At 38.4% G+C, this 20,880-nt stretch overlaps 4 protein-coding genes across 13 annotated transcripts in view; 2 read left to right on the top strand and 2 right to left on the bottom strand.

Moving 5' to 3' along the window:
• The window catches only part of Rhogef64c (Rho guanine nucleotide exchange factor at 64C), a 110,158-nt gene extending 107,917 nt beyond the window's left edge, over positions 1–2,241 (top strand). For all 3 annotated transcript variants that reach the window (XM_077408265.1, XM_077408263.1, XM_077408264.1), the window contains 6 exons: positions 36–185; positions 255–362; positions 462–614; positions 692–808; positions 894–995; positions 1,106–2,241. In XM_077408265.1, the coding sequence (XP_077264391.1) occupies positions 36–185; positions 255–362; positions 462–614; positions 692–808; positions 894–995; positions 1,106–1,234 (759 nt within the window). In that variant the 3' untranslated portion in view covers positions 1,235–2,241. The remainder of the gene's footprint in view (positions 1–35; positions 186–254; positions 363–461; positions 615–691; positions 809–893; positions 996–1,105) is intronic.
• On the bottom strand, positions 2,101–3,691 carry Mttfb1 (mitochondrial transcription factor B1). Its single transcript, XM_077408284.1, has 3 exons — positions 3,061–3,691; positions 2,644–2,797; positions 2,101–2,552 (listed from the first exon to the last, which is right to left on the bottom strand). The coding sequence occupies exons 1-3, from the start codon at positions 3,689–3,691 to the stop codon at positions 2,267–2,269; spliced, it is 1,071 nt and encodes a 356-aa protein (XP_077264410.1). The 3' UTR covers positions 2,101–2,266.
• Positions 3,692–3,844: 153 nt separating this feature from the next.
• Positions 3,845–4,884, bottom strand: LOC143898664 (cytochrome c oxidase assembly factor 3, mitochondrial-like). 2 transcript variants are annotated; one of them, XM_077408290.1, is made up of 3 exons: positions 4,737–4,884; positions 4,263–4,332; positions 3,845–4,170 (listed from the first exon to the last, which is right to left on the bottom strand). In XM_077408290.1, exon 3 carries the CDS (start codon positions 4,142–4,144, stop codon positions 3,890–3,892), a length of 255 nt encoding a protein of 84 aa, XP_077264416.1. In that variant the 5' UTR covers positions 4,145–4,170; positions 4,263–4,332; positions 4,737–4,884; the 3' UTR covers positions 3,845–3,889. The 2 variants fall into 2 exon arrangements, with proteins under 2 accessions (XP_077264416.1, XP_077264415.1); XM_077408289.1 differs by having other exon boundaries at positions 4,243–4,332; positions 4,737–4,883.
• Positions 4,885–19,668: 14,784 nt separating this feature from the next.
• The window catches only part of Fife (regulating synaptic membrane exocytosis protein fife), a 164,736-nt gene continuing 163,524 nt past the window's right edge, over positions 19,669–20,880 (top strand). For 3 of the 7 annotated variants that reach the window (XR_013257272.1, XM_077408271.1, XM_077408272.1), the window contains exon 1: positions 20,218–20,572. The gene's annotated coding sequence lies outside the window, so the exon portion shown is untranslated. Of the gene's footprint in view, positions 20,169–20,217; positions 20,573–20,880 lie in introns of those variants that run through there. The other 4 variants (XM_077408270.1, XM_077408269.1, XM_077408266.1 and 1 more) reach the window with 2 other exon arrangements.

Here is a 20,880-nt window from a genome sequence, read left to right as displayed (position 1 = left end):
ATTAATTCGTAATTTCGTGCATCATTATTTTTCAGGTTCCTGTCCAAAGAGTTACGAAGTATCCTCTGCTTCTGGCACGTTTGCTCAAAGCGACACCCTCTGTTCGATCTGACATCCAAGAAGCGAAGAAGAGGCTTAAGCAAGCTCAAACGAACATCGAGCTACATTTGGAACACATGAATGCTGCAAGTATATTGCGCTGTATAAGTATAATACATAGCTAAAAATAAATGCGTACTTTATTTAATCAATAGGAGGCAAAGGATGTTACATCGACAAAATTGTGGAGGAGAATATCGATTATTCAGAATAGCAGACGGTCCATCGGCGAGCAGGATATGGTCAATATCAAGCTGAGAAAGGTGTGTATATTTAAGTTGCTTTTATCTTTTATTTGTTTAACTCTAAAGTATAAATTAATTTTCTAATCATACCGTTAACATTTACAAAATTTATGTTAGATGGCCGTCGAGATCTTGGAATGGGCACACGAGGAAGCTAGGTTTGTCCTTGAAGGACGTCTTCTAGTGGCGCAGCCGACTGATAATAATTGGAGACGCGGTCGAACTGTTAAACTCGCACCTGTTACTGCCATGCTCGTCACAAATGGCAAGGTAAATATATATACGTGTCTAAAAATCTCTTGCAAAACAATTTTGTACGTAAATATAAATGCTATTTTTATTTTCAGCCGAATGCCGAGTATCCCGAATTTAACGACGACTCGCTCTTTCCAAAGCACATAGGTATCAAGGAAGCTACCCTACTTCTGGTCAAAGAGAAACTTGGACGATATTCTTTACTACGAGTGAGTCGTCGCATATTTCATATTTGTAATTTTCTTATTGCCCCGTAATGAGATCATGCAAATCTGTTTTTTTTTCTTATTTCAGGAGCCACTGTACCTCGATAAATGCATAGTATGTTGTGAAACGGATCTCGAAGATTATTTCGAAGTACAGGAATTGTCTTCTAAAGAAACGTTTATATTTAAGGTAAAATATTAACTTAATTTCTTTTCAAGTGCAGATCGAGATAATGGATTTTAATTGCGAAGAAAATTATTGGCATTGGTAAGAATGTATGATAAACTAATTCATTACAGGCCGAGGACGGCGCGAGAACAAAAAGATGGTGCAGAACGTTACAGGCTCACGCGCAGTCCCTTGGTGCTTGGCGTAAACGTCGAGGGGCCCTTCCTAATATCATGATCTGCGGCGTAGCGAGGAATTAACGGCTTAGTTGTAATAGGCACGTATGTAACGCGATTATCGTATCCATTTAACACATTCTTAAGCGACACTAAAGTTCTTCGACAGTGCGAAGAAGTCTAAGCGATTGCATAAAGAGTTACAAGTTACATGTACATGATCTCCAGATGGATTAGTAATGATTTATTGCGGAGAGAGAACGCTAGACCAAAGGATTTCCTCGGCTCGTTGACACGCGACCGTCGACGAGCGACACGAAAGTCTAGTTCTTACCGAATTCAAGGTATAACCATCTGTGTTCGGTTGTTACAGTACGTTGCAGAAACTTGAGTTTCCTACGACACTGTAAAATAAAATGCTACGTGGCCTCGAGAGCCGCGCATAATTCCATCGATTCCTAATGAATAATTTTAAGTACACATATATAATATATATGTCTGCATATATATATATATATAGGACTATTTAATATTAATGATTAAACCCTTCAAAAAAAGATGACGAGTAGCTGTGATATTGACCGGTGTATTGGGTATCGTTTTATTTTCGCAGATTATTTACGGATGTTAAAAATACTCTATCCGCGATTCTTCTTACCAGTATCGCTTCTTGCGAAAATGATGTTAATAGGATAGATTTTATTAGATTCGAGGTCATAGGGTTCGCAGATTAATAGCATTGAAGAATTTGCGTGAATCAGCAGCCTCAAGGATACAGGGTGCCGTATACGTTCCGTATAATCGGTGTGCATCGAGAATTTGTAAAACTAGGAATATACTACTTGTTTTCATTCCTCCAATTACTCTCTCCCTCCAAATAACAGTATTTTTACTACGTCTAACACAAGCAAAATGCAAATTGTACATTGTACTATATTTTTATTTAAGAATTAAGAATTAAGCCATACTGTGTTGTATGTATATAAATGTATATTTACAGATTTCCTCACACAGTTCTAACCGAAATTCATTGTAACGAATTAATCCGCTGCATTACAACCTGCGATTTAATAAAAGTGAAATTTGATGCACGTTTCCGTGTATAAATCGTCCCGCTTAAGTACTCGTTCCTTCTAGCGTCTCTGCAGAGTTTCCTTCTACCATCTCTTCACAGTTCTGTACTACAATATCCCTCGTATTTTTCAACGGTAATAAATGCCGAGACGCGCGATAGTTATACAATCCAAGCTCCGGTTGTTTCTCCACCAGATATTTGAAAGCGGTCGCTAGTCTGTCGATATCCGCCACGGTAAGTTGTGTCGGCCTGAGGGTCGGTTCCAAGTCAGCCAATTTGTACATCATCAAACCTAATTCTTTACGGCGTTCCAATGGGAATAAAGTCCTGTGAGACAAGAGATAAAAAAAAACTTATTTGTAAAACTAATTTCGTTTATTTTTATGATAAAGGTAAATCAGAAAGTAAATAAACTTACTCGACGCATCGTATGCTGTACTTCTGTCTGAAACTGAACATGTGCCTCGTTATCATTTCGAAGAATTCAAAATTGTGTTGCGTGCGTGGTTTGACCAACGGCGTAAACGACACCACTCCCACATCGACATCCGGTTTTGGAACGAAAGCTTCGCCTGTAAGTAATGAATTGGAGTGAATCAAGATTCATAAAACAAATCAAGAAAAGCGCCGTTAAACGGTCAGGACTGGATCTTAGATGGCTAATAATATTAATAGTTGAATAATTTACTAAGCATTCAAGAACCAGTCCTGACCGTTCAACGGCGCTTTCCTTGATTTGATTTTATATCATATATACGGTCGTATTTTTCAGTTTACTTATTGTTCATAAAACAAATTTATGTAATAGAGTAAAATGTACGAGCCGTTGGATTACCAGGTATAATAAAACGAAGTACTGGAAATGTCCAGGTTTGTGCCATTACTGACAGCCTGCATCGTTGGTCTCCCATCGGTGGAGCCACCAAACGTTCCGCTACCTCTTTTTGAAACGTCAACGTCATTTTCGTCCTACCGAACGCCCAAGGTCCGCGCTGTTCGGATATCGCGCGTAGCCATTTAATTATGAGAGCTGTCGACACGCTGAACGGTAAATTGCCTATGATGAAAATATCTGGAGGTTTATCGTTCCAACTCCTCTTTTTCTCCACCGGGAATAGACTCTCTATGTTCGTCTTCATGATATCGTCGTATATTATATCCATCTTCCCATTTATTGCCTCAAATGAATCTGCTATCATATCTAAAGTCGGTTTAAATCTCGTATCTTTTTCCACGACTACCAATCGTTCAGGGACCTTTCTCAAGATAGATCGGGTTAATCCACCCGGGCCGGGACCGACTTCCAGTACGTGGCTGCTGGCGAGTTTTCCCGCCTTTGTTACAATTTTGTCGGTTAAATTTTGGTTCAGGAGAAAATTTTGAGACAAACGTTTTACGGCATTTAAGCGGTACAGTTTCAATATGTCTCGTATTGTTGGAAGCGGTGGCAAACGTGGAGCGGACATCTTCAAATCTTGTATTACAGACACACTTATGTGAAACAGACGATTTACAAAGTACGATCTCGAGTACGAGGGAAGAAAAAAAAAAAGTATCACTTTACACAAGCTATCTATTCTACTGTATAAGCAAAAAAATATAAACTTTTTAACACACAATAAGCCGTAAACTTCTTTATTCACATTTCTAAACAAGGTAACGTTTCAAGCGGCCTTCTCAATCGTCTTTTCCGGCATTTCAAAGTCGTCTAAGAATTTTTCCTGCTTAACCGAGTATATTGTATAAGCGTAAATTCCAATAACTGTGAGGCCTAAACCGATAGCCATACGATTATTAGCTTTACGATATCCCTGTACTCTTATCGCCCTTTGCAAGTTCTGCTCTTCCAAGCGTTTCATATAAACTATATCTGTGGACTTGAGCTTTCCCACGTCTTTTAGTACGTCAACCTTTGGCATAGCCTCATTTTGTGCAAGTCGATGGTCTGTAGATAAAAATGATTAATTTTACTTATGCCAAAGAATACCACGTAAAATATTCAACTTAGATCATTCACCAGGTCCCATTTCCACACACCAGCGTCTTTAATAAATCAGAACAGGTATACGTTCCTTTTCTTGTTATCAGTCCAGCGCCTCGGCAAAATCTGTTAAATAAAAAAAGACTGTTGTAAAAATCTGTATTTACTTGTACAATAAGAAATAGCGCAAAAAATAGTAACTCTAAAATTTTTTTAGATATACTCACACATATCACAATTTCAATAATATGTAAATTTAAATATGTAAAAATGTTTCTTATTAAATTATATTAAATTATATATATATATGGGTTGAATATAATATTAATAAATTCTTTTTCTACAAAATTATAGAAAAATAACTTTAAGATTAACTCGAAGAATTTTTATCTAAGATTTTGAGGTTAAGTTAAATCAAGTGTGATTCTATTAATATTTCTCTTTATGTGCGTGACAATTTTTACCAAATATTAATTAACAGATGCCCTATATATTTGACAATGACATTAAAATGCGCAAGTTATACGTACGGTTGAAAAGAATCTTATAATTCCAACTTTATCTTTTTTACATTGCAAAACCACACGCAATCTAGCATTCTAGCACATCGTGCAATGCAATACCGCCATCGCAGCGGCGATTATGCGCAATACGACAAAATGACTTCAAGCAGCTCCGTTGATATTATCACGCTTAACATCATATCGGTTTTATGCTAATCGTGTATACCTTTATTTGTATTTTCTAGATTTAAAAAATATGGAAAGTAATCCAGAAATGTGTGTTAATGAGACATCCGTATAGCACGGTCATACTCTTATCTTCGGCGATTGTCTCATTCATGATTATATAATCGTGGTCTTATTATATAATTATTGCGACCGTCACTGCAATGTATAATTATCGCCAAAAACTGAAATTTATAAAAATCAATAAAGTAAATATATAATCAGATAAAAAAATGACGCTTATCAAATTTTCAAAAACAGAATCTGCTACAATTTGAAATGTCAAATTGTCAAAAGGTCTAAAGGTTTTCAAGCTGCCAAAATTTAAACTCTAAAATTGTTAAAACATCAGGCGAACATGATATGAGATAAAAAAATGGCGGAGATAGAAAACCCGAGCAATTTCAAGAGCTTCAATTATTAAAATATAAAACAGAGTACTATAAAACAAGCTTTACTTTATTGCAATTCATTCTTTCTGTAAGATAAATATACCGTCTATTGAAATTAATTAAAAATTTGTAATCATTATTGGCGGGTACTAATATTATTCGATAAAGATTTAATAATCTTTGACCGAATGTTATTTTAAATACATCTTTCATATTTTATTAGCGTATAAAAACTTTCTACTGTTTTATTATATAGACTCTCATCTCAATATGTAGAAAATGTGCAATTTAATTTATTAGGAAAATGATAAAGCGCGTATATAGCTAGAATAAATATTACGGAAGAGAAAAAGCAGAATTATAAATTATAAAAAAGCCGAGAATAAAATACATAGTTACAAAATAATTTTTCTATTAAGAAATTAAAAAAGCAATTTAATTTTAACGTAGATGCACACTTAGTGATAACTTGTAGCTTTAAAAAAATTAAAAATTTATATTTATTTTAGTACATATAATTTATCAAGTAAGTAAATCAGAAATTACCGTAATGAATGGAAATTTTTTTATAAATTTTGAATCTAAAATAACGAGACCGATTTATATATATATATATATATATATATATATATACTTAATTAAAGATATTTATTTAATAAAATATCGATATATATAACATGATGTAAATGTATTTTTTACGAGTCTATATATGAGTGTCAAGATAGAAAATACATCCCATTTCCGCGAGCTGATTAATGATATGAGATCCTTGTAGTATAATAGGGTATTGTAGAAAAGTAATCTATTCACTGTCAGGCTATATCCGTATAAGACTCATCGTCGTCGTCGTCGTCGTCGTCGATCGATCGGCTGCTCCTTTTCGAGAGGAGCCTGACAGTCGTGCGCGCTGCGCTCTCACGTACTCACTCATCGGTACGTTAATAATGACGTGCACGCGTGGAATTCGATAGATTGCGAGCGATCCGCCACTGAAATTCGACGTACAATCGGTAGCCAGCTCGCGAGTGGATTAGGCGGCTCGGATAAATTTTCAATTGGATCGCTAAGCTCTTTTGTCAGTAACTGGACGTTGCACGGTTCATAACAATTTGACATATTTCACGGGCGGAGAGCGCCAGCTGCATCATGTAATTTCACGCGTCGAAAAGTAAATCGAGAGAGAGAGAGAGAGAGAGAGAGATTGTCACGACTTGAAGAGAATTTCGATAATTTGCGGAAACGTCGATTAAAATTCGATCTTCAATGTCCATTTCTTCCAACGCAGATTAACTTTGATCTCGGTTTAACTTACTCTTCTTATCTTTTTCTAATTCTTAAAACTAGAAAAAGATAAAAAGTAAGTTGAACCGAGATTAAAAGTCATTAAAGTTAATCGGCATCGATATAGAAATGTTTGTAGAAATAATCGCGCTATATCTTGTAACAAATAATTAATTTTGTAAGTGACCAAACGTTATAATCCTTAGAACAATCTTTCTACGTTCACTTTTTTGTTCTATGATGAATTTCAAGATAAAGAATTGTGTTTATGAGAGCTGAAATAAAATATATTTAGATAAGAAATTAATTTAAAGTTAATGCCGCACAAGTTGGATGTACGCAAACAATCTCTTTAGAAATTTAGCAGATTTCGAATCTTTTAATGACACGCGCATTTTGTGTGCGCGCTTTTTTCCCGAACTCGTTGAATTTCCGCTGGCCTTTGTTGCTCGTTAATGAAAATCAATGCTCGGACACTCGTTCAAACGCTCGCGATCCGCCAAATGTCCGCCAGCCAAAATGTTGAACGAGCGCCCGAGTCGAAAGCAACGTTCTCCATTTCGGTTAAATTTACGATCGTGCTCGCTTCAGTTTATGCCGTGTCCCGTTTGCTACTGACTGATTTGTGATCTTGGCGAACGAATTACGTCCACGCACATGTGACATTCGATGTTAAACGTACCTCCCGCTCGTCTTATGCACACCGGTAAATTCAATTTTCAATAAAGATTTCGCTACCGCTCGAAAGCGTTATCCAAGAGAAATGTATGTTGTTTATGTAAATCTCACGCACTTCCTATATTTTATATTAAACTTTTTTTTAATATAAAATATTGGAAGTGCGACACAATATCTTCTTATTTTTTTATCCATCTAGAGAAAACTTCAAATTACCATACAAAATTACCGTAAAAAATGTTCTATTAGATCAAGTGTAAAAGAATTTTTATTGCATTTTAGAAACAAACCATCGTTTGTATTTATAGCTTCTCTCTCTCTCTCTCTCTCTCTCTCTCTCTCTCTCTCTCTCGTAATCATTATTATTACAAACAAACTAATACTCATATAATATTTTATTTGCACGATTTTATGCATCTGAAAAACATGGATTGCCTGAGAAAGAAAAATGTATGGCCGATATGCAGATTATGAGAAAAGTACAATCATTGGCTAATATTTCAAACTCAATTATTCATAACATAATAGATATACGTGTATCACAACAATACGAATGTGTTAATAGATAGAAGGAACATGCCATCGCTTGAGATAATAATGTGTTGCATATGCCATGCACGTTTCCGCAAGAATGCGCATAGTCACTGCACGATAATTATAATTGAATATGCGATTTGAAATTAATGATTACCGGCGCCGAGCTATTAGTGCGAATTTTATCTCATCTGTTCTCGTCTATTCAACGCGAATGATGTGGTGCCATAATAACGCATCGATTTACGGATTTGCAGTAAAAGCGTTATGTGCGTGCACGCATCTATTAACATTTTCAGAATGCTCAACGTTTCGAGTATAGCGCGCCGATTATGCAGGGAAGTTCTGTGTATCGGATTTCTACATCCATTCATCCATTGTCGGCGAACGTATATCATTAACATCCGAATTATCTGAACATAATTTTCGTATATCGCGTTGCGCTACGACAGGTGGTGGACAGGTCACATATTCACGACTGAATTAATTCGTTCAAAAGGATAGAATCCTTCCTTATATCGTTTTATTATTGTAAACGCCATTTCACGCAATCTTTTGGCGCTAAACTTGTCGACGAAACGCTCACCTACAATTAAAAAAATTGATCGCCCACGTATTTTTACTCGATCGCGCTGTTCTCCGGTGTTCTTTATTTCACGAGGTCAACAGGGGATAAAGATTGAATCTTCGAAGTAGAATCGCGTGCTATAGAGTCAGCATGCACGGACCAGCAACAATGTGATAATAACGCGATAGTGGTACTCAATTTCGTCATCATATTTTCGATTTTCTCCATTAAATAGATAAAAATCGTGAGAATTTCGTTTCTTTCGTTTCGCTGAGATATCGTTTCTCTTACGCTTTACTGTCGGGAAGAACTGCGAGAACGTAGAGCGTCAGATTTGCGTATGCATAGGAATTTTTGTATTAATAATTCAACGAATATTTCCTTACACAGAGCAACATATTATCGATTTCTCTTAACCAAGTTCGCCAAAGTTAGACGGAAAATGCTTCTCTCGTTTTAGCATACAAAACTGCAACAAAGTTTAATACTTGTGACATATTAATAATTTATCCAGCATCTCCTTTTTAGTTGCGAAGCTATATAATATATGTCAATTGCGAGAAAAATTAAGTCATTCCTTAATGAATTTATTACTTAAAATTGAATTTCAGCAGATCTAGACAGAATTTTCTAGGTGTACTTATTTCAAAGATAATATTATTTAGAAGTTAATATTTTCAGGGAGATGAAGTAAAATGTTAAAAACTATTTTCTCTAAGATTATTAAGAAAGACGAATATTTTTTCTACTGTTTTATTACTGCTTGTGAAGCGAAGCGGATTACGAAAAAAATTGACGTTTCGATCCTTCATTCTTCATAGCTTGTCAGAAAATAATTAATAATATTTTATGCACATCATCCTGCATATCAAAATGAATGAGTAGAATTATCCTTATTGAAAAATCAAAAATACATGTATACTAAATCTATATAGTTTCTTCTTAATTAAACTCCTATGCTATTTACATTTCGATATTATGCATTAAATTACTCTGAAATTTATTGTATAAATTAACATAAATTAAATCTGTATTACGATTAAAATATTTTACACGATAAATTATGACTCTATTAAGGATGCTATTAACCCAAAATGGCGTATTATATAATTGCGAGAGAGGAACAATGCGGTTCGCAATCTTCCTATTGAACGTAGCAGATGAGATAAAGTATTATCATTAATTAAATAAGTAATAAAGTATATCATTAATTAAATAAGTAATTGATTACTAGCGCGATATATGTATGTATAATTAACTAAATTATTAAATGGACAATTAATTGCCTCGCAATTACTACATCGTCTCTCATGCATATGTAACTGATATAGCAAAAATCCTCAATTACGTGCGCGTCCACGTTTAGCTACAAGCGCATAATATGATACCCATAATGTTATATTCCATTAGAATATATAGAATATTTTTTGCCGGATATGGAGCAACGGTTTCATGTTTCCATTAAACTCGGCTAGTATATCTCACACGCAAAAGCAGACCTGCGAAATGATTCACGACGAAGTTTCCACTGCCCGCATAGAATCGAATTACGAAAGTTCGCCGAAGGTAGCGATATACGCTCCGGATATCATCGCCTTCGGGAAGAAAGCAAGGAGAAAAGGGAGAGGGATAGGGTTAGGAAATCTTGATTCAATTTTTTTTCATCCTCGGTTGATTATTATCCGATCCGAATCGTAGAAACGTAATAAGTTTTTCGGATATAAAACCGAGAAATTCTCTCCTTCCGAAAGTTTGTAACGAAATTATTCCCAGCAGCTGGGAAGGCATCAGTCTATTTTATCTCGTTTATGGTGCTGTCGTTCTTAAAGTCTACGATTTCGCAAAGATCCGGACAAAGATCGACTTCGGAAGTCACCGGCGAATAAAAGAGTATCGGAAGAATTCTCGAGCGCGATATGGAAAGGGGCGTGATTTATCCTACGGTTTTCCAATATGGAAATTTTCTAACATTAGAAGAGATCCATTCTGTGGCATTAGTATTATATACCGCTGTAATATATGTCAATACATTTTAATAACTAACGTAATGATATACGGAATAAATCTCTTTTATGCACGCATTAAGACGGACATGACATCAATTTTCAATTTTTTATATTCTTTATAAAATATTAGATCTCTGAATACACATTGAGTTATCCATTTCTTGAATTTTTTGTTCAAAGAACACTCAACTTTAGAACGAAGAAGAAGAATTTGGTCCATTTTTTCAAGATATTATTATGTTAATTCGATATTCTGCATTAATTCAATTTTTACATCTTCCCCGAAAGTAACGTACGCAAATGCTCCGCGCAAATTTATGTTGAAGGAAGACTTCAGACTCTCCGATTCCGAATTCATCGCATATGTCTTATGCCCGTATCACACTAGCGATTGACGATTGCGTCTACGTTTGCGTTTACGTCTCTTGACCAATTAGAAAGTAGCTGCTGGCGATTGCGATTTGCGATTTCCGTTCTGATTGGTCAAAACACGTAGACGTAAACGTAAACGCAATCGCCAATCGCCTAGTGTAATACGGGCATTATGCGGCTCGAAAGGCTCCATAGAAGTTACCCGCGATGTGAAAGAAACTGCTTTCCTCGTCGTTAGAGCGGTGTCCCGAGACGGGCGACGATATGGAGAACGTACTACGGCGTATCGAGCGCAAAGCGAGACTTCACAACCGAAGAGAGAGCGGCGGCTGCGGCGGCACGGGCAGGATACTCCCGACTCCCGGCGGAGAGACGTCGCGTCGTTTCGTCGACGGCGGATTTCATGCCGCGGGACGATATTTTTTATTTATGAGGCCCGTTAACGCACCGAACCGAAGCTCCGAAGCCAAAGCCCTCAACCAATATCTATGATAATGCGCGATATCGTGTGACACGGATTTCGACGACGACGACGACGACGACGATGAAACGTGCCTGTATCACGGAATCGCACGTGCGTACCGTGCGGATTCGTGAAGAGAGTGTCATCGATTTCAATTTATGGCAATTATCGTGCAATATCTATATGTATTATCTAATTATATAACAATTATTTATTAATGAAATATATTCTATCAATTAACATAATATCTAAATTTATATAACAATTTGAATCTTTCGTCCGTAAGACATTTCATCCCGTAATTACAAGCACGGTCAAGAGACACGCCGTTTCCTCGTCAGAAAGTCAGAAGTCGAAGACGAAAGAGTTATCCGAATGAGTTAATTAAGTATAGAGAATGGTAACTGAGAACAAACGTTTGCGCGCGCGCGCGTTTATTATTCATCGAAAATAATTATTATTCACTATTTTGTGCAGCTATATAATATTTCATTAATTGAGATTACTGTTAACGACTTGTTACCAGACATAATTATTATAATATCTAGTTACGTCAATAGTCATTGTTTTATCAATATTGTATCGTTGATTCTTTCGAAAATAATTATTACTCACTATCTTGCGAGGGGTGCAGTTATAATATTTCATTAATTGAGATTACTGTTTATACTGTTATAACGATTTGTTATCAGATACAATTATTATAATAATTATCTAGTTACGTTAATAGTGATTGTTTGATCAATGTCGTATCGTTGGTTCTTAAAAATATGTTAATAGCGCGAATATAAATTGCCTGATTTTTTTTAATAACCGCATGACCTTTGATTAAAATTTAAACCCTTGGGGGGCGTGCACGTATCAGTTGCCATGCTAAAGTTTATCGTCGCTAACCATCGAATTCTAATCTTACTCTGGCATTATGATATCGTGTTCAATGCCATAAGATATATCGAATGTATAATCCGTTAAAAGTACAACGACATAAATCACAACGGTGTTATTAAGTTCTACACAGGCGACTGTTATCCTTATATCTACTTAAAAGTAGCAAAATAACAGAAATTTGAAACGATACGTAAAACAAGGAGGAAAATATTTCATTACTTATTGTATTCTTGAAATTAATTACTTCATAAGATTTTTTAAATCGCCATATCATAAATAACAAAATATCAGTGTCGCAATCTTCGTGTTGGGAAAAACTCGAGTCCGAATGGATCAAAGAATCTGTGCAGGAGAGAAAATATTAAAAAACCATTGTATGCATTCCTTATATATTTTTGATTGTCGTTATTACTTTCAGATTATAGCTATTGATAATTTAACAAAGTTTTAATATATTTTTCATATAATCTTCGTTATTAATCATTTTTCCAAATCAACACGTTGACCATATTTTTCATGCGCGAGAACACGTGTCGCTTACGTCAAATCAATTTCCATTACCACGCGCCCGGAAGTCCCTTTTGACTTTTTCTGTACCTGTACAAGGGTGAATAAAGACAAGATTCGCAGAGTCCAACACGCGAGCCACTCGAGCTTCCGCACGGAAGTTTCTGTGCCAATGTCGAAGTTATTCTTAACTCGCGTCCAGAAATCGAATCGTTGTCTTTGAGAACTTCACGCGCCGGCTCAATCGCGACATTAAAATTGAACGGCATCGTGTCGAATCGCGTAAAATTGTTCGTCCCCAATTTCCAGTGATTTTCTGTCGGGTTCGCAGAAATTCGATAGCTGGCAGGACGTACTAATAAGCCGCGCGACCTGGTTTCGAGATAATAAAAAGAGATCTTCAAGAGAAATCCATTTTTGTAACGTTTTTTTTGACAGACTTTATTAATTATGTATCTCGAAGTTTTAAGACGTATTAGGTATTTCATATATTACATGAGAGAATAATTTTTTTTTCGTCGTCTTCATTTTAATTGCGATAATAATAATAGACACGGTGGAAAATATTTTGGGAACCGTGTGATTGTGCTGCATTAGTAAGTTGTATCAGGCGCAAGTTACTGAAGATTTGTGTGACGGATTACTCCCCTTGGCGCTTCCATCTTATTATACAACTTACAAAAGGATTAAAGAGATTTTCCGAGGATGATTGTGATTTAATCAGTTTTTGCTGCGATATAATACGCAGCTGCTCGCGCTGATGAGAGAAATTACGTGAGCTTATAGTGAGTGTTTCGTATAGTACCTTGTCGCTATATTAATTCTTCATTGTACACAGCTTACAGCAATGATCTATGAATATGTAGTTTCAATGTAAAAAAATATCTCAAAATCTTTTACTTGGTGAGATATTAAAAATGTGCTATTTATTCGAATATTTTATTTGCTGTTAATAAATAAAAGTCGATAGATTATGTAATAAGCTTCTTGTAGTTTGTATCAACCAAGGGAATTATACATATATATACATATATAATCTGAAAGATTAAATTGTAATTTCTGAGAAAAAAATGAAAAAAAATGGAAAGAGGAAAAAGGGAGAGAAAAAGGAGAAATATGAATTTGCGCGAATTTTTGTCAAGGTGAATGGTGATTGCGCAGGTGAGTCAAGGTGATCAGAGCGCAAGGTGCCGTTTGCAATGTAAACTGGCGCACGCTAGTTGAAACAGCTGACGGACGCTGTGGTAGATTGTATAAATAACCGTTTTTTTTCAAAACTATACACTGCGTGTGTTATGTTATGCGAGTTTGGAAACTTCAATCGCTCGCAACTTATTGTACATTGCAATTGTTTGATGCAGTGATCGTATCATTAGGTAGGTATTAAAAAGAGAGACGTAAGCATCGCGAGTTTTAAATGAAAATAAATTATATATATATCATATTAAAAATTAAATTTATTAAATCCGGTGAAGTTATTTCTTAAAAAAATGCTCAATACTACCTCGAGAGCAGTGAAAAATTATACTGCAACATGCATTTGAATATATTATTTTTAGACTTCCAAGTGAATCTCTACATCTTCAAAATAATCGACTTGGAAGTAACAACGACTGCGCTACTTCGAGCGTTACAATTTTGCCTAATTGGATTTACAAAATCTTGATTTACAAAATTAATGGACTTACGTTTCTGAAGCTACCGATTCAGATGTTCTTATCGCTCGCGGACGCGGAGCGTCGTGGTGCAGAATTAATTCAACGATACTCCAACGGGAGGAGACGTTGTTGGGAGCGCGCGCGGGAGGGTTTCCTCATTACTCAGATGCGCCGTCCTTGTCCTCCGCTCTCTTAATTTCTCATCTCCTGGACGGAAAATGCGAGGCGTCGGGAAGCGAGACGACGAGGTGTTCTCGCAGCTGCCGGAAGAAGCTGCGACGTGGTATATGCGACGCGGACGGTTAGCACGCGACGCTATTAGCGCCTTAACAGAGAAGCGGGTAAACACGCCCTCGCCTCCGTGTAATCACATAGTTACTATAATTTCCGCGATAATCCGCGGCCGGATTGAGGATAAAGCGCGAGCACCATCCGGGTACACGAGCTTGGAGATGCGGGCCCGCATATTTATAATGCGTCGCACGGCGAGAGCGTGGGATGTGCAGGGCAACACTCCGATACTTCTTTTTTCCCCACCGCGTCGGGCTATATGGAAGATTGAATTTCACCCCGTGACAGCTCCGTGCGTAAGAACGCGCGCGATCCCATTATCCCCGCGATATTTGCCGTGTCGTCAAAATTGCCTGATTAGGAGCGAAAAGCTCCTCTCTCTTTCTCTCGGCGGTTCCCGCGCGTAGTTTATTCATTGGACGCCGTTCGCCTGCCCGGGATTTCCTTCAATCATTCGCACGTGAAAAAAATCTCGGTTGCGCAGCACGCGTCCAAGATTCGAGTCAAGATCCTGAAGAGGCACTTGCCTCGATGGGGAAAACAAAGGGGATAAGAAAAGAATTTATTCGATTATTGCACGGAACAGCGAAATATATTGTACTTACAAATATTTGCGCGCGGCAAAATTTTATGTATTACAATTGGTAGTGCTATTGGACTGAGAAACGAATAGTTATACCGCACTGTAAAAAAATCTGATTTGTTCATTTTCCACCAGAAAACACTGGTTGGTTCTACCAGAATCTGGTTGAATTTATAGAAATTCTGGTTCCATTAATTGGAAAAATCTCTTTCGTTCATTTTCCATGCGCCAGGCGTCCTAATTAATTCAATCAAAGTTTTATTTCAGTGCGCGTGACATTTCGAAAGTATATATATGCTGTGGAAATTACACGCTGTGTGACGTTACGACATAACATTCGCAAATTGATATAATTATATGAAACCATGAAAGTGAAATGGTTGAGCGGAGACAGTTGGAATAATATTTGATTGTAAAATTCAACTCACATATCCGCTCGAAATGTTGCACGGCGACGTTGGGCTCGCGTAAAATCAAGAGTAATTAATTCACGTGGTAATAAAGTAGAATAATTATACCTCTCTCCTGGGTCAGCGGGTGCATTGTTTCTAAAAATTCATCGCGTTACGTACGGAAACGCGTACAAGTTTTATGCCCGAATTAAGGATTATATAGCGAGACCGAATTACCGGCTAAATTTTCGAAAGCCATGCACTCTCGCATTGCACGAATCTCGCATACGGTTTTCGAATAGATTATTATCGGCCGCGAGATAATGACGTATATACTGTGTTAATAAAAAAAAGTGTTTGTATTACAATCTCTTTATGAAAATAAAGACCCATGCACATTAACGTGTCGAATAAAATTCTTTTTCCAGCAAGGAAAATGTGTGATTTACTGCAGTTTTCGTTGTGAACAGAAGCGCGTAATGTGCACACGATATATCTATAATCCCTGTTAAAAGAGAAAAATTTCAAAGAATTCAATTCGATTATCGTCCATAATGTACGACCCTGAAAGTTTGACTTGGAATCGAGGTTTCTATTAATCCGACGGATAAAACCGCGATGCTAGTTCTTGACCGATGAAGTTGTGTGCTGCCGTCGCTGGGTATCGAATTAATGGAAAAAGTTTCGCGCGCCGGGAAAATTGTTGCCATAAGTCGGCGAGCGAGAAATGGAAAACCGGAATTCACCGAACCTTTTTCTTTTTCCAATTAATCCAGACGATCGCGCAGATGATTCGCGATCGATTCGCGGTTTGCATATCGTTCGTCCGTATAAATTTACTTCGAATAAGGGATCGGAATACAGGATGTTACATTGTCATGGCGAGTATCACTAATCGTCTCATGGTGCCTCGTGTATAATACGAATAGTTGGACGCAACTATAAGATCCGCTCGCTCTGCATCGAGCGCGCTTCCGCGCTTTTGGCTCACGAGCTCGCGAAACACCGCGCATATATACACACCCCCGAATAGGAAACTGCCTATGGTCCGCGCAAGTTTCCGCGCACAAGGGATTAATTCGCGACCGTTGTTTGAAGGGATTCCCTTTGTAATTCTCGGGGCTAGAAAATGCGATACGTTTTATACCGGGAACAATGTTTAATGTTCTCTGCAAAGTGAACGGTATGATCTCTATGATGTCTCGGTACGCGAAGTTGAAATAATGTGAAGAGAATGAAAAGTATATTTCTTTGATGCTTAAAATATACCTATATTTCGTATATTTATTGTTTCGTAGGATTCTTATTTATTTCAAAAGTTTTTGGTTTAACGAGAACTTCTTGCGCAGCTTCGATCCTTTCAAGCTGCTGATTTAAATTGTAATTAATTTGAATAGCATACATGAAGATTTCTACCAACGTTCCGTACAGCAAACTTTCCGGGCGATTCATTACTGCAACGCTTTGAGATTAGCACAAGGCGATAAGGTGAACGAGAAGCGCAAATTATATTTCATAATGAATCTACATGTTTACTTTTCTGCTTTAAGGTTCGTATATCTTTAACTGTACAGTTAAGAAGTAAAAATGTATAAAATAAGACAGATATATGTAATCGTTTGACGTCACAAATATCGAATTAACTCTCAAGATCCTTTTGAACTGTATTACTTCTCAAAACTGGTTTTAACGAGTCTCTCGGTGGAAACGCGATTATAAATACGGGCCTAAGTTCACCAACGAAGTTTTGCGGCTTGAATAATATTTCGCAATGCCGCGCGTACTTCGCAATCTTCAAAGATATTCTCGTATCGCAAGAATTTAACGATGGTGCCAGAATTCAAAGAACAATCAAGACTCAAAGTGCACGAATTCTTTTAAGCGAATTGCACCGAAGATGAAAGATGAAAGAGAATTTCTCAACGCGGCGTGGCATTCCTTTGTTGTCGATGTAAAACAATTACTGTGGACAAATATAGATATCCAAGTTGGCGGATACCCAGAAACTCAGTGGAACATCTTCTCACAAGATTCGTGGAGGCAAAAGTAAGATCGTTAACATTCTCTATCTTCCAACGTTTCGAACTTTAATCTAATATTTTGAAAGACTCGAAGAAGCAAAGTTGCTTGTACACACAATTTGTACTTAATATCGCAAAGAACACGGTATTAAATGTTTTTCACAATATGTTCATACAAACACACGTGTGTCGTAAATTTGTTAAAATTTAACGTGTTTACTAAAAATTCCACGATTTTATAAAATAAAATAAATCTGCTTGAAATCGCCCTAAAAATGCGGGAAAAAAGCCGGGAATAAAAATATATTATTATGTATCAGTACGAAGAGCAGTAGGGTGTACACTCTCCCCCTCACACCCTTCCGTTCCAAATAGGTAACAAGCGTCGTCGTCAGAAATCTAGTTTTATCGCGAGATGCTTTTCCAACCTCACCTGGATCTCCATAACTATCCGCGCTGTTCGACACGCCGAAGCGTTCTTCTTCCCTGTTTCATCCACCCTTCCTCGCGCCCTCGATCGTGCCGGAACTCTATTCCGACACCCTCGACGTATAATAACCGAAGTGTCCCGAAACGCGCGCGCTGTTCGTCGCCTGCGCATCGCGAGGTATCCACGTCGCACCCCCTTCGTCGGACAGTCCGCGACGAAGGAAGGAACGAAAGGGGCTGCAGGTTAACGGAAAGGGGAGGGAGGGCAGGAACACTAGGGAGGCACGAGCCCGACCTGAGCCACAGGAAACTTTCTCTCCGCGCGCACAAAATCGATCAGATATAGTGACGCTCGTGTGACGTCTTGTCAGGATCCACTCCGCAGGCTCTCCTCCTGCGGTCGTCACGTGGCTAATGAGGGTGTCGTGAAGCATATATATATACATATATATATATATATATATAGGGAAATAAATACCTTAGGTTTCACCCCCGGAGACCGAATTCCTTGATATATTCAAAGTCAATTTCGAGTCGAATTTGTCCCTCGCGAAAATATCAAAGCGGTAGTTCGAAGTTTCTGTGTGTGATTCTCAAAAGAATTTTAAAAAATAACATTTTTTTTTAAGTTATTAGGACGTCTCAGTGAAAAATAGTCAGATAGGAGAGTCTCACCGCACACAGTTTTCGCAAACTTGGATTTTTCAGCGGCGAAGCCGCTTTGCTCTCGATCGGCTAATCGGTCTGACACACGAGGTTCCTTAGACGATATACGTTTATCTTTGTTCTCCAGCGTGTGCAGTTTTCTCGTACGACCGCGTTGCGAAGCAACGGATTTATCTCGATATAGAATTACGTCTTGAAAAGATATTTACGAGTAATGCTTTAAGAGCATTACGCTTTCCCGTTTCCAATGATATAACATGCGTATATACGACATGTCGCAATTAATCGCGAAACGAAGTTAAGATTCAGCGATGCAACTCAATTTCCAGCATTTTCGATTAAACATATCGACGACGAAGCTACGTTGTTTATTCAGAGGTATACGCGACTTGCATGCCAGCTCCGGCAGTAATATTGCGTGTGATTCCAGCGCGCATCAGCGCACCGACGAGCAACGCTGTCAAAATTGCACGATTTCGTACGTCGATTTGTTTCCGCTTTTACGTATGCATGTCGCCATCTATTTACGTATTCTGCTGCAACTCGGTATCATTTAATATTCCCGATCCTCGGATTAAGCGATAACGCAGATTTATATCCTCCACCTATTTCTCACTCATCTCTCAGCGAGCACCTGGCGTATGGTTAATCGCTTGAAATCGCGCGATACGCAAGTACGCGAAACATATTCGTTGAGATAAGTCGAATTTTAATTGTGAAGTATTAATAAGAGTCTGTATTAATAAGAGACGAGAATTAGAAATACAATTGACAACTGTGTGACAAAACGTTGAAGAAACATTTTGTTATTCAAGAAAGACATATCTATCACGTATCAGCATGTAATGTATGCTATACTAAATCCAAATTTTTCGCAACCAATTATTTGTGTGTAATCATCAGCAGAAAATCCGAGCGCAAGAAATATTAGAAATTTCCACGACGACAATTTCTGTTTAAAGATAGATGTATAAAAAGATTTGCCTTTTTATTGCCTCTTTTTCCCTCTCACATCCCCCTTGTGCCAAAGTGTCGACTTCTCTTCCCGCGTCCTTTTCATTGAGCCGAAGCGAACATCATATCCATTCACCACCCGAGTCAGATCAACGTGATGTACGATCTCCCTCAAGACCGGATGCGAGAGGCGATTACGCAGTAGTTGAGATCGACGTACGCATCGATGACGCACGCTCGTCCTGGTACGCGGCGTCTTCGTCTCGTCCTTCGTCCTGCATCGGTCGTAGAGGCAAAGGCTTCTTGCCCCTAAACCCTCGAAGAGGGTAAAGGGGCGCGAGCTTGCGCCCTGAGCTGCTCGTCGAGGACGAGCTCCAAGACGAGGGGGGCGCGAAGAAGAGGGGCGGACGGAGTGGCGTCAGGTGGGGTTGAGAGGTGAGCTTTTTCGGGGGAGGACGCGTTCGTTCGCTGTAGAACGTGGCTGGTGCAGGGGGTTGTCGCGGCACACTGACAGCAAGGTGGAAAAGTGGGAGAGGAAAGCAGGGGGAAAGGTAAGGCACAGAGTGGTGGCGGTTCTCCGGTGGGAGAAACGGTGGACCCGGGCAGTGCAAGCCGGGCTGCCTGCCCGACGATACGGTCGCTCTGTTGGGGGTGTCGCGGTAATTTGTCTCTTTTTTTTTCTCTCTGCACGCGCAGGCTGAGCTTGGTATCCCGCTCGTACGAGATACGTCGGTTTCCTCTCTTTCTCTCTCTCTCTTCTCTTCTCTCTTTCGGGCGCTTCCGGCGTGCATCCGTCGAGCCGTGTCTTATCGGGAGGGGAAAAGTGGGCGCCGCTACCTGTGTCAAGACAATACCGGAGAGCACGTGCATCCGTGCGAAAGGGAGCCGAAGAGCGTGCTCGAGGGATCGTACACGCATCCCCTCTTGGAGGCTCGTGCCGCTGGACAAGTAACAGGTTGGTGTTATAGCAACGTCTTTAGAAGCGAGCGATCGCGATCGATCTGTGCGGAGATGCTCGTGTACGCGGCAAAGAGCGATTTAACTACTATCACTCCGTTTTCGATGATTTGCGAACAATTTGCGGATATAAACATACTAAAAATGTTAGGAATCAAGAACGTAGGCAAGTAACAGTTGGCGATGATGATGTTCGGAAGTACTTATACCTAAGAGAGGTATACGTGACTGCACGCATCTAAGTACCTAAAATACCAAAGCTGTCGCTTAAATCACGCTTTGGCCTGTCACTTTTTATGTAGGTAC

The sequence above is a fragment of the Temnothorax americanus genome, unplaced genomic scaffold (genome assembly GCF_048541705.1).
Source record: "Temnothorax americanus isolate GAGA-0224 unplaced genomic scaffold, ASM4854170v1 Scaffold24, whole genome shotgun sequence".
Classification (NCBI taxonomy): domain Eukaryota; kingdom Metazoa; phylum Arthropoda; class Insecta; order Hymenoptera; family Formicidae; genus Temnothorax; species Temnothorax americanus.
This window is presented reverse-complemented; position numbering and strand designations above follow the sequence as displayed.